General features: G+C 37.4%; 1 protein-coding gene across 3 annotated transcripts; it reads right to left on the reverse strand.

Annotated features, from left to right (window-relative positions):
- Positions 1-2,539: 2,539 nt before the first annotated feature.
- On the reverse strand, positions 2,540-14,812 carry LOC146546740 (sterile alpha motif domain-containing protein 9). Of its 3 annotated transcripts, XM_085265547.1 has the most exons (5): positions 14,677-14,812; positions 9,314-10,040; positions 8,893-9,178; positions 3,984-6,985; positions 3,714-3,877 (listed from the first exon to the last, which is right to left on the reverse strand). In XM_085265547.1, the coding sequence occupies exons 2-5, from the start codon at positions 10,028-10,030 to the stop codon at positions 3,860-3,862; spliced, it is 4,023 nt and encodes a 1,340-aa protein (XP_085121673.1). In that variant the 5' UTR covers positions 10,031-10,040; positions 14,677-14,812; the 3' UTR covers positions 3,714-3,859. The 3 variants fall into 3 exon arrangements, with proteins under 3 accessions (XP_085121672.1, XP_085121671.1, XP_085121673.1); XM_085265546.1 differs by having other exon boundaries at positions 2,540-6,985; positions 8,893-9,175; XM_085265545.1 differs by having other exon boundaries at positions 2,540-6,985.
- Between the last annotated feature and the right edge of the window lie 3,621 nt (positions 14,813-18,433).

Genomic DNA, 18,433 nt, shown 5'->3' on the forward strand with positions numbered 1-18,433 from the left:
CAGTTTCTTTCTAGTTTCTAAACGCACACACTTCCATTAGATTTAAAGCTCTTGAACAAAAAAAAGAGCCATGGTCTTGCCTAGGATGCAATCTCTCCACAGGGAGGCAGTGCTGTCTTTATATTTGTGTTCATTCATGCCTGAAACGGAGGACAGCACATACACAGCGAGAGAACGCAACACTTTGTAAAAATATATTACAGAGCAAATTTAAACACAAATGTTCTCATGTTTATGTTATATAAAGGGAATTAATCAAAGGTTTCTGAAATTTGAACCTTACATCACTAACCTCATCCAGTCTTGGGGAAAACTAAGATCAATTGTATTGGCTCATTGTGGGGAAAAGAATTACAGGTCATGGTCATTTCTGTTGAGAGCTCCAGTAAATTTTCTTAGTGTACAGGCTGTGATCAGCTGACCTGCTGCTCTTTGTGGATGTACACAACTGAATTTAACCAGATGTCAGCAGATGTTTCACAGCTATCTTGGTTGATTTCCATCCTCTACACTGACCAGGGGTCTTAAACTCGCACCCGGGGGCCACTTGCAGCACATGTCAGCCCGTATATTGACGTGAAGAAATGTAATGCAATTTGACCTTTGAAGTGACTGTTTTTTGTCACTCCCGATCCTTTGATTCTGACCTGGTAGGACACACACGACTCGAGACAGAATACTTCACTTCCCATGTTCCTTTTTATTTACCCATGCGCATGGGGAGATGTGCACAGCACAAAGCCTCCTGCAAATCTGAAGGGTACTCCTTCAGCCTGTTAGATTTATACTCTAAGTCACACAATACATTTAAACACTTTGATCTCCCCCCACATGTGACTGTGATCATCGAATCCATATACTTCATCCCATGACCATTGACATGTGCAGCTGTCTTGTCTCTTACCTACATATATCCTGGCTCCAAATTCCTCCTGCTATTCTCAGACATGAAAAATGTCAGATTGCCCTGTTTCTTTCCTCCTCCTTATTTCCTACTTAAGGACAGGTCAGAGAGTGGTCACAGTGCAGATACATATGGACAATTTCTGGCACCTCTCTTCATACATTGTCTACCCCCACAGTTTCACATGAGCCATAGTTTCACATGATTTCACCCCCATGCTCAAACTATTCATCTTCTGCTGCATTTCTGCAAACAGAGCCCTCTCATCTTTATCATGCAAGCCCTATATATTTAATTATTTGTGCGTCTCCAAAAATTAATTTCTGTCCACTTTAAGACTGAGGAGAACATCACTAGCTTGATACCTGCAGGCCTGACAACAAGAGGTGTATCACTCCTCCGGTTTTCCACCTGGACTTAGTATTAACACTGCAATCTGCCTTTGGTGGCTTTTTGGCAGCACCTGTGACATTCAGCAGTCACATCATTGTTCTGACACACAAAACAAAACTATCCACTACACTAAACACTAACTACACATTAACTGTACACTCCAAACACACTAAACGTCACAAATCTCTCACATCTCAAAACTCGCTCTCTTTCGCTTTCTCACTGCCATCACTCCTAAAACGTTCCCCTCTTCCTAAGCAACCAAATCGCACATGTTGCCATATAATTTTTGGTTGGTCCACATGATACATTTTTCCACCAATACAAATGGGGTGTTTTTTGTTTTGTTTTTGTTTTGGTCGTAAGCAGAGAGTGCTTGCTACTGCTGTTCTTAGACAGTAAATGTGATGATAGTATTCAGGAAAAAAACAGTTTTTTAATCATGACTCTGGTTTTACGTGGCCTTTCAACACAATTTAAGAAACTGGTATATAGCTTCTTGTTACTGTCATCTTGAAGTAGTCATGTGATTGGTTTACCACAACTACTTTAGTCTTTCTCAGCCAATCAGCAGCATGATTGTTTTGCCCCCCTAGTTCCTGGCAAGCCAAACCAATGAAGAAGAAGATAGCGCCACTTCTAACGGTCCAGACTCCACTCAGCAAGGAAGCCCAGCAGCACCCTGCACTGAACCAACAACCTTCTCTTTCAATGTAAGTATATCATTAGACTTGAAACGTATATCAGCTTTAACCATAGTTTATATCAGCTTTAACCTGGCATTTTCTTGTTAGTAATGGTAACTGCGTTGTAACGATAGAAATAGTAATTAGTTAGATTACTTGTTACTGAAAAAAGTAACGCCTTTAGTAACGCCGTTACTCCAATCACTGGATGTGACATCTTATGAGACCATTATTTCATTTGCCTCCATAATGACGTCTCTCACCTTCTCAACAAATTCCAAGGTGTTGTGATTGCAGCCATTGCCCAACTCTCTGTGAATGGTACTCATAGCCATTGATCAGTGGTTGTTGATCAATTATCATGTCATCTTTCATATTAATGATTAAGGAACTGACCTCACAGCCCATTGTTTATTCAGTGGGCTGGTGGGAAATTTATAGACACCAAATTGAGATGCAATATATTGTCCACTTTTGAGCATTTTTTCACTTTAATTTGTTGATGCTGTTTTGACTGGATGCAGAATGAGAAATACAATATGTTCTGGTTGAAGGGGGTGTAATTTTTAACTAGAGTCTGAATATGTTTTGCGAAACCTTATATACCAACATCAGAAACATAAATATGGATCATGTCAGAAGCAAAGACTTTCCGCATTTTAGGAGGACAAAATTATACAAACACTATGAGTCAAGGAATTCTGCTGGATGCAAAAGTTAAAAACAGAAATGTTTAAAATAAACATTCATGTGTTTATTTCAGGAACATCCTGACATTTATTACTGTAAAGACAGATGGCCAAAATCAAGTGCATATATCCATCAAGCAAGATGTTCAAGTTTCGAGAAAGACCTAAATTATGATGATGATACATAAGACTTGTTTGTTGTTTACCTGTAAATAATTTTCAAAATTTACACATTTTTCTATTTTATTATTCAGAGCTTAGAAAACATTTATCAATAATATAAATCTCTTTGACTCTACAGTCAAATAATTGTGTCAAAAAACTGAACTGATTGTAATTCTAATAAGATGACTGATGGGAACAATGTTTTTCAAATGAAAAGTAACAATAAACTTTATATTCCTTACATAATTACAACATGCTGTTCCAAATGACCACTCAATCTTTTCATACCAGAACCAAAACTATCTGAAAAGCATTAAATTAAATAAACAGACTAAATTTATATACAATTATATATGGATAGTCCATAAATGTACTGCAGCAGTGCCAGTTTACCTTTACAGTTTTTCTTACTGTCTCTTCCTACATGTTCTTTTACAAGTTGATTTTTAACAGCAACACATTGGCGGTTAACCACATTTCATTTCAGTTTTTTGGCTCACTTGTTGCATTTTTAATGTCTCCTTCCTAGTTTTCATATTTAATATCATATGCAATTGGTCCGTTAATTGCAAATCCAAGGTAGAAAGACACTTTTTCTGTGCTGAAGCCACTTCTGATTCCACTTATGCGAGCTGGACGCACTGGAATCTTCTGTTTACCATAGTTTGCATACACGTCTTCTTGCTCAATGGTTCCACTAACCCTATGTAGGCGGCTGATGATTGCTTTTTTCTTAAATATGTCTCCGTTCCTCCAAAGTTGTGCCAAGGTGTCACGAGAAATCTTTGGCAGAAAGCTCTCATCTAGTGTGGGTTTGGAGACAAGCCTCTTTAGTCCTTCCTCTTTTGTTAAATAAAAGTAAGCAATGGTGCTTCTCTTGTGCAATAACTTGGACAGGTGTTTGTGGGAGGACTTTCGAATAGCTGTCACATATTTCCCGATTTCTGTGTTTTCCTCAGTAGGACTGGGCCAGAATAACAGCAGAGCCAGATAATAAGCATCTGGGAGATGATGATATAGTCCTATATCCTGCAGAGTTTCTAAAAGGAGAGCAGAAAGGAATCTGTAACTCTTGACATGTTTAGATTTTGGTTTCAGATGACAAAGTACAATGTTTGATATGATGTAATTAATTTTCATTTGTACGTTTTTTTGGCTGACAGCTTTGTGCAGAAATGCGTAGCATTCTGTGATCTTCTCCATCTCTTCAGCAGACTTGTCCAAATGTTGAAGTATTCCTGAGAAAGTGTCTGCTTGGTTCTTTTCAAGAAACACTTTGCGTTCCTCGATATCCAATTTCAAATTGAGGTTGGACTTGTTTTCTTTTTCTTTCTTCATTTCTTCTGGTGTTGTACAGAAAAGCTGCACATACTTCTTAAAATGTTCAGAGACTGTTCTATGATTCAATGCATCAAATTCAGAGTTCACTTTTATGTAGGCAAAGTAACAGTCAAGAAAATCAAATATCTCTTTGACTTCAGATTTCAGTTTGACAAGAAACCTCTCATGCTCGTTGATGATCTCAACACATCTGTTGTTGATCTCATTGTCCTCTTTGTGAACACTTGTCATCCTAATTTTTCCTCTAAGAAAGCTCTGGAGGTACTTTTTCTTAATTGGGTTGTGTTCCCAAAAGAAAGGCAACTTGCTCAGTATGTCAAAGACCAAGAAAGCCATTTCTAGCATGCTCACATACCCATAAACATTATATGACGTTCTGGGGTAGTCCTCTGAGTTATCATCAGCTGTTTCTTCTTGTGGTTCGTCTGCAAGCTCTGCCAGCTCTTGGGCTCTTTGGAAAGCTTTCATACCATTAATGGCTATTTTAATGTTTGTGTGCAAGTCTTCTGGGTTGTGTGATTTCTCCTGCTTTTCTTTGTCCATGTTATACTTTAAATTGCTTTTGTAAATTTGTCCAATTGTGTCAAAGTTGTAAGGATTTTCTTTAATGTCTTTGGCTTTTTCTGCCCACTTCAGAGCCTCTGGGTAGTCACGCTCATTGATGTACAAATATCTCGCCAGTGCCTGAGGAATAGATGCACTTGTCACAAATCTGGATGAGGCTTTCACAAAGATTTCTTGGACGGTTTGTTTCCCCTGCTGGTTATGGATTTTGTGTATGAGAGGAGAAAATTGTTCTCTCTCATCTCCATCTTTCTTACGTTGCCTTTCAATCAACATTCGTTTAATTGAGAGCATCAGTCGGTGTTTAATGACTCCAGCACTGAAGAACAGATCATAATGGAGCATGTGCATAGTGATATCACTGACTTTTTTGTAGCAGCTTGTCTCCAACTCAGCCAGACAGGCAGATGCTATGGTATGATGAAGTATTCTGAGTCCTTTGTATCCACCCCATTCTTCAACTCTGTCTATGATGAGAAAGTTTGAATACCGATTCATTTTTTCCAAAACACTGTCCTCTGTCCAGCGAATCATTTTCATCCCAAAAAAATCCTCACAGAGAGAGAGAGATATTTCTGATTCTTCCACGTAAGTGTTCAGTAAAGCTAGAAAGGCAAACAGCTGGGACTCCTTTGTGCTGAAATCAAAATTCTCCATTGTGTTATGTGCAAGGCCATTAATATATGTTTTATCAAAGTTTCTCTTCAATATCATGAAGCTATAAAAGTTTTCAGGTTTTTCATGAGTTTCTTCAAGCTCTTTGAGTTTCTTTTCAAAATCTTTCTGCTCTTGTGGGGTCAAAGAAGCAGTTATGAACTGATTCTGTGTTTGATTGTGCTGTCTGTATTGCTCCCTTGGACTATGGGAACGAACACAGTTAAGGATGATAACTTTGCAGTTTGGTGGATCACCCAAACTTAGATTTAAGTTTTCATCTACTGCTATTTTACGTATGCGGGTTACAAGGTCATAAGGTTTCTCAGTCTCTTTTGAATCATCAACTAAGAGCAGAACTGGAGACGGTTTGTCACTTTCAAGTTTCATTAGTTTAATAACTTGGATGGCAACTTCTGTTTTGGGTATGGAGTTGTCTTTCAGCACGGCACATCTGAATTCATGACGGAGGTCCCACATCACATGCATTGCTAAGGTGGTGGCGCCACAGCCAGGATGGTGAAACAGGTTGAGCAGAACACACATGTCGTTTGAATCTCTCCACTGAGATCTGATCAGCTTCATCACATTCTCATACTTGTCTCTCTTGATAAATGGCTTCTCTTTGTCTTTGTCACAGAAGTAGAAGTTCCACCATTTCACTTTGCCACCTCTGTAGAATTCTTCTTCAACACTGATTCTAAATTCATGAAACTCTGAACTGTTTTCATCATTATATACGCTTTCACATTGGTTCGTACACAGAACATCTAGAGCTGTCAATAAATCTTCATCCTTCTGTGTTAGGACAACAGTACTGGAACCAGAAGAGGGAAGTAGCCGTACAGGTGACTGACTGAATGGTCCCATCTTCATTATGGTGCCATTGATCTCACTCAGGGTTAGTTCATTTATGGACAAATGCTCAATGTCAAAGTCACACTTCTCCTTGATCAGCTCCCTCCATTTCAGATATGTGCTCTGAGACTCACATACGCTGATGATGTTTTCCTCCTTTATGTGCTTTATGAATGCCTTGTAGATATCAAAGACTGGGTCTTTCTCAGTGTCCACAGGTGAAAGTAGGAGGAAGATGATCAGATATCTTCCATGGAGGAGAACTTCAGGGTTGCAGATGAATGAAACTACCTGTTCTACATCTTTACAGGATTTCCTGAGCCAGTTCTTATAATCCAGCTCCAAGTTTGAGTCACTGTTCAAGTTCAGGCCATTACAGAACACCCAGCTGGTCTGTTTGTAGAGGTTGAGGTTCTTTGTCACTGACTCAGTCTGTCCTTGAAATTGTGGTGGTGTATGCAGGTTGGCCCACCTTAACTCTCTGTATGAGTGACACAATCCACCTGAGGCAGCAGAATTGGGGTCAAAGTCTAACACGCAGAACAGTTTCAACTTCGTCAGAAACTGAAGATAATCTAGTTGTTCTGGATTGCTCTTGTTTACAACAACAACAAATTTGTCATAGTTATCAAGTGAGTTTCCACCACAACTTAACAAAGTCTTCAGCTTTTCTCCCTGGTTTGCTTCTTTCCTCACAGATTCTTTTGATAGAGTCATCTGCATCAGCTGACCTGTATGAACAGAAAAATAAATCAAAGTAAAAAGAAAGTGTTAGAGTGTATGTTAAATGTTGCCATTGTGGTACTTAAATTTGTAAACCTTGTCCTACATGGCATGTTTAGATATTTTTCTGTTCCTCCACTGTCTCTAGGTGGGGGATGCAATAGCTACAAGTGTTTAACTGCAGGCACATTGCATGTGAGGTTCTAGGTGTCCTTTTTTAGTAAGGATGTTTTCTTCCTGCCCTTTATGGCCTCACCTATGCTTGTGTATGGTGAACCTTTAAAGGAATTAATCCATATACAGGATGAGGGGAGATGGCCCTTTGTGATCAGCAGGAAGTCACACACACACACTCGCACATTCTCTCTCACACACACTCGCACATTCTCTCTCTCTCTCTCTCTCACACACACACACACACACACACACACACACACACACACACACACACACACACACACAGTGCCTTAATTTTATGATGCACCACAGGTTTTTTTTGGTTTTTTACAATGGGTGGTGCTTGTATTCACTGAATAAAAGGCTGCAGGGAAAGCGTTTTCTTTGAAGTTGGCTGAGAAACAGGTGAAGAGCGTTCAGCTCCAAGAGCCTGGTTCTAACCAGACTTCCCTTGCAAGTTAAAATGGATCGCTGTTTATCTTGCTTTGTTTATAGGTGATAAGTCTCTGAACCAGCAGGACCTGCAAGCGCAGACCCAAAAGAAAGCATAAACAGGATCACTCTGAAGGTTAACAGTTCAGCTTGATGTATTTTATATATTATTGTGATTTTCATAAAATCATAAGAGAAATAAAAATTAACGATATCTGTCACTCAAAACTTTGAATTTTCCAGTATATAGAATACAAGTATGTCCTGACAAGTACTTTCTATGGTAATTTAAACTGGGGCTGCAACAATTCAATGAGTAATTTGAATAATTTTATTATTAAAAATAAGACAAATTATTTGATTTTAAAGTTTCCTTTTAATGCGCAGCTCTGTAGTGCTCAGTTGTCACCATGTAAATGCGAGTGTTTCACCCATATTTGGAACTTAAAATAGACCTGCAGTGGAAACGTATCTAGGAGCAAAGTGTGAACAGAAAGTAGGACAACATTAAGCAGCCATCAGTTTTTAATCAAAAACACTGATGACTCAATAACAGCACCAAAGGGTCAACTTGGGAAAATAAATCTGTTCTGAATTTATTTTGGCCTTCAGACAATAATTCTGATTGCTACATTGCTGGACATAACAGACAACCAGAAATCCTGGATGACCACATAGGTGCGCTCACAGCTGACAGCCTGAGATGTGGCTTTCAGGACAGGGGATCAGAGTGCTCCTTGCTGGGCCAGGTCTGCACTCTAATAAAGGAATAAAGGCTGCAAAATGCACTTATGCAGAGAGAATCCAGGGACACCTCTGTGAGACAGGAAATACCAAGCGAATGTGACAGGGAGTAAAGGCACTGACAAATTACAAACCTAGACAGGGGGTCAAGAATGATGAGACTACTTCACCAGTGTGTGAATGTGTGTGTGAATGGGTGGATGACTGGTTGTGTAAAGCACGTTGGGGTCCTTAGGGACTAGTAAAAGCGCTATACAAATACAGGCCATTTACCATTTACTTTCCCAGACAGGCTGAATAACTAGTTTATTTTGCGACACCATGAAACAAACAATAGCGTAATATGAAACAGTAGACATTTTCATACCGTCATCCAACATATATTGTTATAGTACTTCTACAGGAGTGCAGTTGGTTATACTCTAAACCACATCCCAAAGCTCTCAGGAATTTATAGCTTATACCTAAGTTGCACATTTTATTATTTGAATGCATTCTTACTAGGAACAGGCTTCAGCCACTACATAACCATGAAATGAAGAGTTAGTTGATTCTTACTTACTTATTCTTTCTTCCAGCTGACAGGCAAGTTTCAGCTGATTTATCTCTTTTAGAGTTTGTATTGCGACCTGTGGAGCTTCCTTGCTTCCATAGTGGTCAGTCATTAATTTAGCAATATCCATGCTGTCCTTATCCTCCAGTTTACTCTGACAAATAGGTTTACGTTTGGATTCAGTGTGTAATCTTAAACGAAAAATAAATGTTTTAAGATCCACTTTCAAAAGGTCATCAAGGATGTTCTTGATCTCCACAGTAATCCTGGATGCATCGGGTGACACTGTGGTCTGCTGGAAGAAAGCAATATTTAAGAATCCAACAGCTTTATTGATTTTTATTTTTTCATTTTCATTTGTATAAAGCTATATTAATATGTATATAATATTTGATGTAGTGTGGTGTATAAATAATAACAGAAACTTTACCACAACAGTTCCTTTGTTCCAGACCCCTGTGTTCTGTGGCTTTGGTTGTTGAATTTCTTTTTTCTCTGAAGTTTTATCAAATGGTAACTGAATCTGTTTGGAGTCTTTTTCCACTATCCCATCTCTTTTGGATTCAGTGTTTTCATATGATTCTGGACGGTTTATTTCTTTGGCCTGAGCATTTCCTGGTTCAGTGGGTTTGGCAGCTTCTTTTTGGTCTGTAATAGGTTGCAGAGTTGGCTCCGGTTTCTGGTTCAGTTGTTTGAGTGCTGAAATAATTCTTACAGCAGGACCACCTTTTACATCTAGATCCACTAAATCTTGCTTCCTGAAGCAAACAAGGCAATCTCCAGACACATCTTCCTCTTGGAGTCGTTCTGCATATTTTCTGTATACATTCACATGCTGCTCTAACCACTGGCTCACCTGCTCTTTGGTCCATTTTTCCACATATTCTGGGAACTCTGATTGATGCTTACATGCTTTTTTCAGACTTTCCAGATAAGCTGTGATTTTCACAGCAGGACCGTGTTTTATTCCCAAGTCCAAAATGTCTGTTTTATTGAAGGAAACTAAACATGCCCCCGACACTTCCTCTTCAGTAAATCTGTCTGCACAACTCTGTTGAACTTTGACCTCTGCCGTCAGCCACTGGTGAACATCCTCTGTGGTCCACTTTTCAATCAGAGGTGGTTTTCTTGTTGTTGACTGGTTCATTTTGGATCACCTAAATTTGAGAAAAAAAACCACATCATCTCTATGTGTCCATATTTCACTCCTTCATGGCTCAATATTCCACCCGTTCCAGCCTGCAGCAATTATTTATCTTTTATCCAAGTACAGTCTGTTAGCTGCTACGTTAATAATAATAATAAAAAATGGCTGATGTGGCTATCAGATAACTAATAATAATTAAATGGCAAATATTAATGTGTGCACTGGCTATTCTTTTTTACTTTGTCTTTACATATTATTTAGAATGTTAGTTTGTTTTAATAGCTTTCTCTTAAACATGTGGGTTGAGAGAGTTTTTGTTCTCCTTGTTGCCATGGAACTGTTACTTTTATTGAGGAATTGGACCTCAGTGCAGCAGCTACACAATGCAGGTGTTCTTTAATCCAGAGATCAGCTGATTAGCCTGGTCCTGGCTGGCTTGTCAGCCAGACTGATGGACTGACTGATGGATGTAGAGGTGAGGGACACAGGAGGAGAAAGAGGGAGAGTGTGAGACAGCGGAGGCTTGAAGAGAGAAGGTACAAACAAACGAATAGTTATGTCTATAACTTCTGTTCCCTGAAGGAGAGGAACGAGGTTCAGCACATAAGTATGGGACATATATACACGCAGAACAGAGCAGCCACCGAACCAGAATTGGACCACCACATCCTTAGTGAGTGGTAGACCCAGCAGAAAGGACAGTTTGAGCCAAGGGAGGCTGTAATGTCCAACCGATAACACCGCACAAAAGTGTGCGGTGATGCCCAACTAGCTGCCGCATAAATCTGACAACACAAATGATGTTGTGCAGTGTAGATGATATAAGTTGCCATGCCTTTGCCATTTGATTTTGAGGAACATTGTTTCTGAAGTATTCCACAATCTTTGTACACACTCTCTGGGGAGAGTCTCTGCCCATCTTTAATTCTGAGAGACTCTGCCTCTCCAAGACATTCCTTTTATAGCTAATCACATTACAGACCTGATATCAATTAATTTCAATTACTTGCTAAATGTTCTTCCAACTGAATCTTTTTAACTTTGTTGCTTTTTCAACCATCTGTAGGAAGCATAAAATTAGGAAATTTCTCAGTTTAAACATGTTATTTTATCTATGTTCTAGTGTGAATAAAATATTGGCTCATATGATTTGAAAGTCTTAGTTTTCATTTTGTTAAAATTTAAAGAATGTCTCAACTTTTCTGGAATTTGGGTTGTACACTATAAAATTTGTCTCTGTGCAAAAGTTTGCAATTAATCAAGCCCCACAAATTAAACGACAAGAAGACCACAGTGCATTGAAACAGGAACAGGAAGTAATACGATGCTGCAGTAATGCTGTCTATTTGCCTCAGAAGTCCAAGGTTGGAGCTGGGAGTGCCATCACTCGAGTTGATAATGTTCCAACAGTAAAGCTGGAAAAGCAAGGTTTAACTACCACATGAAAACCATACCCTCCACTGAGTGTTGTACCCTTCTGTCCTGTTGTGTACCAGTATAAATACTGTGCCTTTTCAGTGGTTCAGGGTCGGCTTATCTTATCTATCTTTCTTTTAATTTTTACCACACATTTATGTTTTATCTTTTATACTACAAAGATATGCATTGATAGTAGAATTATACACACTGACACTAACAGACAGAGAGAATTTGTAGGGGGGGGTTCTAATACCTGCAAGAAAACAAAGCTATAAATATGGCGTGTTTGTTAGAGGGAAGCATCCCCCCCCCTGGTGTCTCATAATAAAAGTGTTTACTGCTTGGGTGTGGCATTCTTGTCTCTCCAGTCCCTTTAAAGACAGCTTAAAAACTGAGTTGAAATTCTAACTGTGTGATAATAAATTTTCAAGATTTAAACTTTGAGCATATTCGTCTTCTCTCTCATACAAAGAACCCAACAATAGTCTGGTCAGTGCTCAGCATATGGCTCATTTAGTGAGTTTTATCTTGGATTGTAATGTTGGAGTTGTAGGGGCTTCTTGGACTTTTTAGATTGGAAGTCCGACCTAAGGGAGTATTTTCAACAAGCACTCTTGAGTGTACTTGGCTGAGATTAATGTTAAACTTCATAATTGGATTTTTTCGTTTACTTTAATGTCTTACTGGAGCTGTCGGTATATTTTTAATTGAATATTTAGTTTGAACCTTAGTTCAGGTTAGTATATTTTGTAGAAATGTGTTATACTAGTTTTAAAAAAAAATCTCAGATTTGATTAAAACTAACTTCGAAGATTTTTTTAATCCAGGGAGAAAAGCAAGAGCATTTTCATCATTTTTGGACCAGCAATGAATCAAGCTCATTATGAATAAACCTGTTCCCTGTTAGCAGTTAACCATTTCACAAACTGCGCAAATCTTTTAATTCACTTGTCATGTTTTTGTTATCAATATATTTTACAAACATGGTTATACAGAATATGATGCTGGACATTAAACAGAATTTAGTATTTAAAATGGGTTCAAACGTAAACATCTAGCAGTAATATCGATCTATACAATAAAGATGAAATTTTCGTGCAGAGTATTTTACTTTTTGTTCATTTATTTATAATTTTCCAGTTATACAGTTTTATATGTAGTGGGGCGTTTTCAAAGTGTTTTATTGCTTCTTTTACTAAAGGAATGGTTCTAAAAAAAATCCTCCACCACTCCTCATTACTAATAGGAAATATTTTTTTGCAATACAGTATATTTATTTAACAATACAAGTAGTACAAGTAATATTATTTAATTATTCTTCAGCCAGGAATGAATACAGAAAGGTGAAGATATGGATGTTGAAGGATCCTCTCTGCTTGCCTTTCTGTAAAAGTCACTGAACACCAAGGGATTAAATTATGTATTTTTTTAATACTTCTTAAAACGTATCATAAATACAGACTGTCTATTGTAATTTTCAGAATTGTAAAAGATAAAAATAAAATCATTTTCAAATCTGAACGCTTTGTTTGTGTTCAACAAGCAGAATGAGCTGCATGCATGCATGTCGTTATTAAAACAGGTGAAGTCTGTCTTTCAGTCATGTAGGGACTGCTGTTGCTCAACAGTATTATGCTTGACACTATGAGACACTATGAAACACATCACATAAATATTAGGGGTGGGGGAAAAAATCGATACTGTGTAGTATCGTGATATTTTGTTTTCTAATAATGTATCGATACAGGGACAGCAGAAATCGATATTTTATTACAAAAAAAGTTTTTGTGGACTGGAACATGCTCTGACTTCAGAGCATGTTGGTCAGCTCTTTTTTCTGAGCAAGAATCCTGACATTCCTTCACTGTCCAAATGTGTTTAACTTGTTTTTTGGCAGCAATAAACATGACAGTTTACTTATTTTAATTTAAGACATGTTTTATTTAATTTAATTTAATTAAGTTTAAAACTTTTTTATTTAATGTAAAATTATATTTTGTTTTAATTTACTTTCAAATTCTTCAGTTGCTGAATCGGCTGCATAGTTTTCATAAATTGCATAGTTCAGAATAGCTATAATTGTACCAGATGGTTGCATTCAGTTAAGTTGGACTAGACTGTAATACAAACCGTTCAGTTTGTCAACAATAAAACTGACTGAAATGAGAGAAAGACTGAGTGCGAGACTTTGATATTAGATAAAATGAATATTGATAAAGTTTACCTTTATGTACAGAATCTGAATATCGCAAAATATTTTTTAAAATTGCAATAATATCGTATCGTGCGTTAAGTATTGTGATAATATCGTATCGTGGGATGTATGTTGATTCCCACCTCTAATAAATATCTGGATGTTGGAAGACAATTAATAAAGGTCATGAATAAGACTAAAGATATGGAGGTGTTCTTTAGATCTACAGATGAAATTCATATAATTGTAGTTGGCAGCTTTAGAATTAAAATATAGTTTCTACATCAGAAACCTATTTCAGTATAGTAGTTTCCAGTTCTTAACCAGTTCTAAGTTGACAATGTAAATTAATGCACAAGTCAGTCTAGAGTAAACTGAAATTTTCCCAAATTGTTTTGCCAAAGTCCTTAGAATACATTTTTTTTAAATAAAAACAAGCAAGCAAGCAAGCAAACAAACAAACAAAGGAAAAAACAAACAAAGAAAAACCCGTGGGAATTAGATTTATCGAGCAGCCATTGTAAAAGGGTAGTGAGTAAAGAAAAAACTGGAGCTGAGCTGTGTTCTCGGAAACTGAAAGTGAACTGGGCAAGTTCGAACTTGTTTGCACCAAGTTTGCATATACAAATGACTAAATGTAGCCTACTTGGTATTGAAAAACTCCCCAAGTGAACAATATTTCGGTGTTGAATTACCGTTTCAGTGTGTTTAAAGACTTTCCTTTGGAATCTAATATAAGAAACTTTGGAAGTTCAGCTGTATGTCGGATCTGGCTGGAATGCTGCTGTCAGCATAAGATTTGCACAGCCCCTCCCTAATAATAAGACAATCCGTCGAGTCGTAGCTCGGTTTAAAGTTAAAGAGCACACGCTCACATTAAAAACGATACTTTTAACAATTTCTAAACATTAAAACTTTGCACAATCATATCTACTAACTCATTCTTGAATGATTCTCTTTGCCTCTACTTAAACATTTAGCCGATTTACAGGAACATAGAAAAAAGAAAAAAATTCATAAACAAAATTCTCACCTCAGGCTTCGTTTTGGCAGTCGACTTAGTGAATATGAAATATGATGGCGTCTACTGTGTGCACAAATATAGGTGCACGGTCATTATAACGGAGGTACTATGTAGCCTACATTCTGTTTTCCTTCAAATGGTCAAAGCGTCTGCGTGAAAGAGCTTCCTTTCACAGGAAGTCATGTGAGGTGCAGTTTCAAATCATAGTCGCACCCACCCACAGGTGGTTTAACATGGTTTTGTTTTAGCAATGTGTGTGCGCATTTTGGTCTGCGTGGAAATAAATGTGTACATGTTGAAATCCATTTGTGTGTAACCAGATTTGTAAATGTGTCAAATCTGTGAGCATGCGTAGATATTAATGGCTGAAAAGTCTTAAATCTTAGCCTGAAAACACACTGCGTTCCAAATTATTATGTAAATAATATAGTTGATACAAATGGCAGTCTGTATAATTTTCAAGTCATCAGCCATTAGAGCACAATTCAAATTGCATTATTCAAAACCTCCCAATGATATCTACGTTTTTGCAAAAAAGAAAAAAAAAACTCAAAATGCACTGTTCCAAATTATTATGCACAACAGAGTTTAAAAACATTTTATTGGTTGTAAAGAATTGAAAGCTGTTATTTCTTGAATTTGCTGCATTAGGGTGGCCATACTTACTGAAACCAAACGCTATTTAAATCAAAAACATCTTAACAGGTCAAATTACATGCTAATATAGGACCCCTTCTTTGATATAAACTTCACATTTCTTGCACCCATTGAATTTGTGAATATTTAAAAAGTTTATGCTTGAATTTCTTTGTAAGATGTCCGAATAGCCTCCCACAACTGCTGTTTGGATGTGAACTGCCTCATAGATCTTTTTCTTGAGGATGCTCCACAGGTTCTTAATAAGGGTAAGGTCAGGGGAAGATGGGGGCCACAGCATTAGTTTTTCTCCCATAGCAGCCAATGGCACCGAGGTATTCTTTCCAGCATGAGATGGTGCATTGTCATGCATGAAGATAATTTTGCTACAGAATGCACACTTCCTTTTGTACCATAAATAAAGTGTTCAGTCAGAAACTCTATATAATTGACCATTTTTACACCTTCCAGGACCCAAAAGGGGCCTAGCAGCTCTCTCCCCGTGATTCCAGCCCAGAACATGACTCCCCCACCTCCTTGCTGATGTTGCACTCAAGTTGGGACATGGTTGCCATCCACTACTCATCAGTGAACAAGACTGTTTGAAAATTAATCTTGATGCATTTCTGGGCCCACTGCAACTGCTTCTGCTTGTGGGTATTGGTTAGGGATGGCTGAATGGCAGGTTTATGCACAACTGCAAGCCTCTGAAGGATCTTACACCGCGACTTCAAATACACTATAAAGTCTAATTAGTTCCCAGAACTAGTAATGTTTACTTAAGATAACTATGTTAGAACAACTTATTCATTGCAAGTATACAGTACCAAGAATAATTTGACTGACTGTGTCATACTAATTGTTTACCCACTGATTAAAATTTCAAGTTCTACTAAATTAAAAATCAATTTGTGGTAACTTAATGTGATTAAAAAACAGTTTTATTATCCTTGAAATGTCTAGTACAACGCTTATACTAATGTTATACTGTATGCAAGTATGATTCAAAAATAATAATTAACAACACTTCCTGTAATGGTATTAAAATCAGCCCAACTTTTATTTTCAAATGCAAAAAAGTATATCAGCAAACATACTGGACTCTGCTGAACAACAAACAATTACATTGCCATCATTGTAATAATATTACAATGAAAAAAAGTCTCAGATTTAGTTATTCTGAATCCAAGTTTAGGCTTTCCACAACTTTGTTTTGCAAGTTACATTACTTATATAATCAGTATAAATGTATTTATTGTCTTTGGATCAAACAAAACATTTGTTTTGCGTTCAAACACAGAAGCTTGGTATGTTGTAATATTTTAAGGATTGCTTGGTTCCAGGCCTGGTATTACTGCCTGAATGACTGTCATGGATTTAGGTGTTCCACATGCAAGTGCAGAAGAAAGTCTTTAACATTGTCCCAACTACCCTTAGGTACAGTGGCAGTGGATGTGGATTAGAGATGTAATGGCCTTAAAAGTGCAGGTGACCATCCTCACTGACCATACTATCTGTGACGGAGGACTCATCTGTCCTGGTGGTCCACAAGCAAACAATCATATTTTTTAGAAAACCAACTTATTTCCTTTCTTAACAATTTTTTTTCCTGCATTTGCTATAGAACAGACCTCAATTTAGACAATCTCAGGCTCCCTCCCCACCGGAAAGGTGACACTCAATGTCCCACTTGTCAGTCTGGATAGCCCTGACCACCGACACACAATAATGTCATGAAAACAAGTTTTTTAAAAAGGGATATGCAAACATGGACAATAATTTTTCATTGTGATGATCTGCAGAAGCAAATTTCCCTGTTCAAAAACTTGCAGACTTCACTATATACAGTGTAGACAATGTGGACCCTCTAAACTAAGTTTGTGAGATATAATCTTTTAAGAAATTCAGACCAAACTGTTGTCGTATTTACTTACACAGCATGTCTTATAGAATTGACTGGCGTGAACAGCAACAACATAGAGCAGTCATATCTCAAGTCTAATAACAGAAGAGAGGAAAGGATCAGTAAAGAAACAACTTCCCAAACCAAAGCACAAATGAAACAATAAGTAAAACAGGTTGATCTAAAGTATGATTAAAGTTCAGCCTGATTAATATAAATGCCACTGACAATTACTTATATATTGGAAAATCAAAATACTATAATCAATATAATGTTATACTCATAAGACCAAACATTTTAGTGCATAATCACCTGTCACTGCCATTTAAAACCCTAAATTGAAGTATCTCATATGCATGTGTGTTAATTACTTCAAGCTGTCCTGCTTACATTCAGAAGTATTAGGTGTTTATTCTCTGCCCCTGTGTTTTCTATTTGTATATGTGTATCTATGCCTGTGGTGCTTACATCACTGCTGCAATACCCGTGCACAGGATTTAGTGAGCTCCATTGTCAGAAACAGAAAAATCTGTCACAGGGTACCCATCTTTCAGCCCCGTTTAAAACATCCGTCTCTCTTACCGTTTACTACCAAAAGCAGATCACCCACAGAACTTTACCATAGCACTGGTGTACTATATGATTATGAAATCATGCTATTTTAATTACATGGTTACCTGACCCTTAAAATAAGGTAAAATGTGTTAAAAGTATAGTTTTTGTTTATCTTCCTAAAGATGCTTATTAAAGCTTTTATTTCTTATAATTGCAAGTCCTTATTCGCTTGTCTACAACATCACTGGTCATGTAGAATTGAACTCATTTTTCTTTAAAGAATTTTTAACTGCTGTCTTGCAAACTTCAAAGGAAAGACGAAATACTTGTGGAACAGTCACTAAGGGATCATTGTGTTGTGTTCATCCATGTGTCCAGTTTTTGTATTGCTTTTTGTTTTTTGGTTGATGCATTAGGTGGGTTGCTCAGTTTTGTTTTACTAAATGTTTGAGCTCATACACGTGTTTTAAACAAGTTGTATGTACATTTAACTCGGTACTACTTGGACTCAATGGGTATTTATGTATTATCATCTGGCTCGCCTTTTTCCTAGGACCAGTCCTGTATTTGCATTTGGGCCCTTTTTTCTGAAACGCCATCTACGCTTGCTAATCCACATAATGACAGGTAAACACACCTGTCGGGCTTAAGATCACAAACACACGTTTGTAT

Source organism: Mchenga conophoros, linkage group LG23 (assembly GCF_057382185.1).
Source record: "Mchenga conophoros isolate Kocher_MC1m ecotype Shallow Benthic linkage group LG23, M_conophoros_male_GT1.1, whole genome shotgun sequence".
Taxonomy (NCBI): Eukaryota; Metazoa; Chordata; class Actinopteri; order Cichliformes; family Cichlidae; genus Mchenga; species Mchenga conophoros.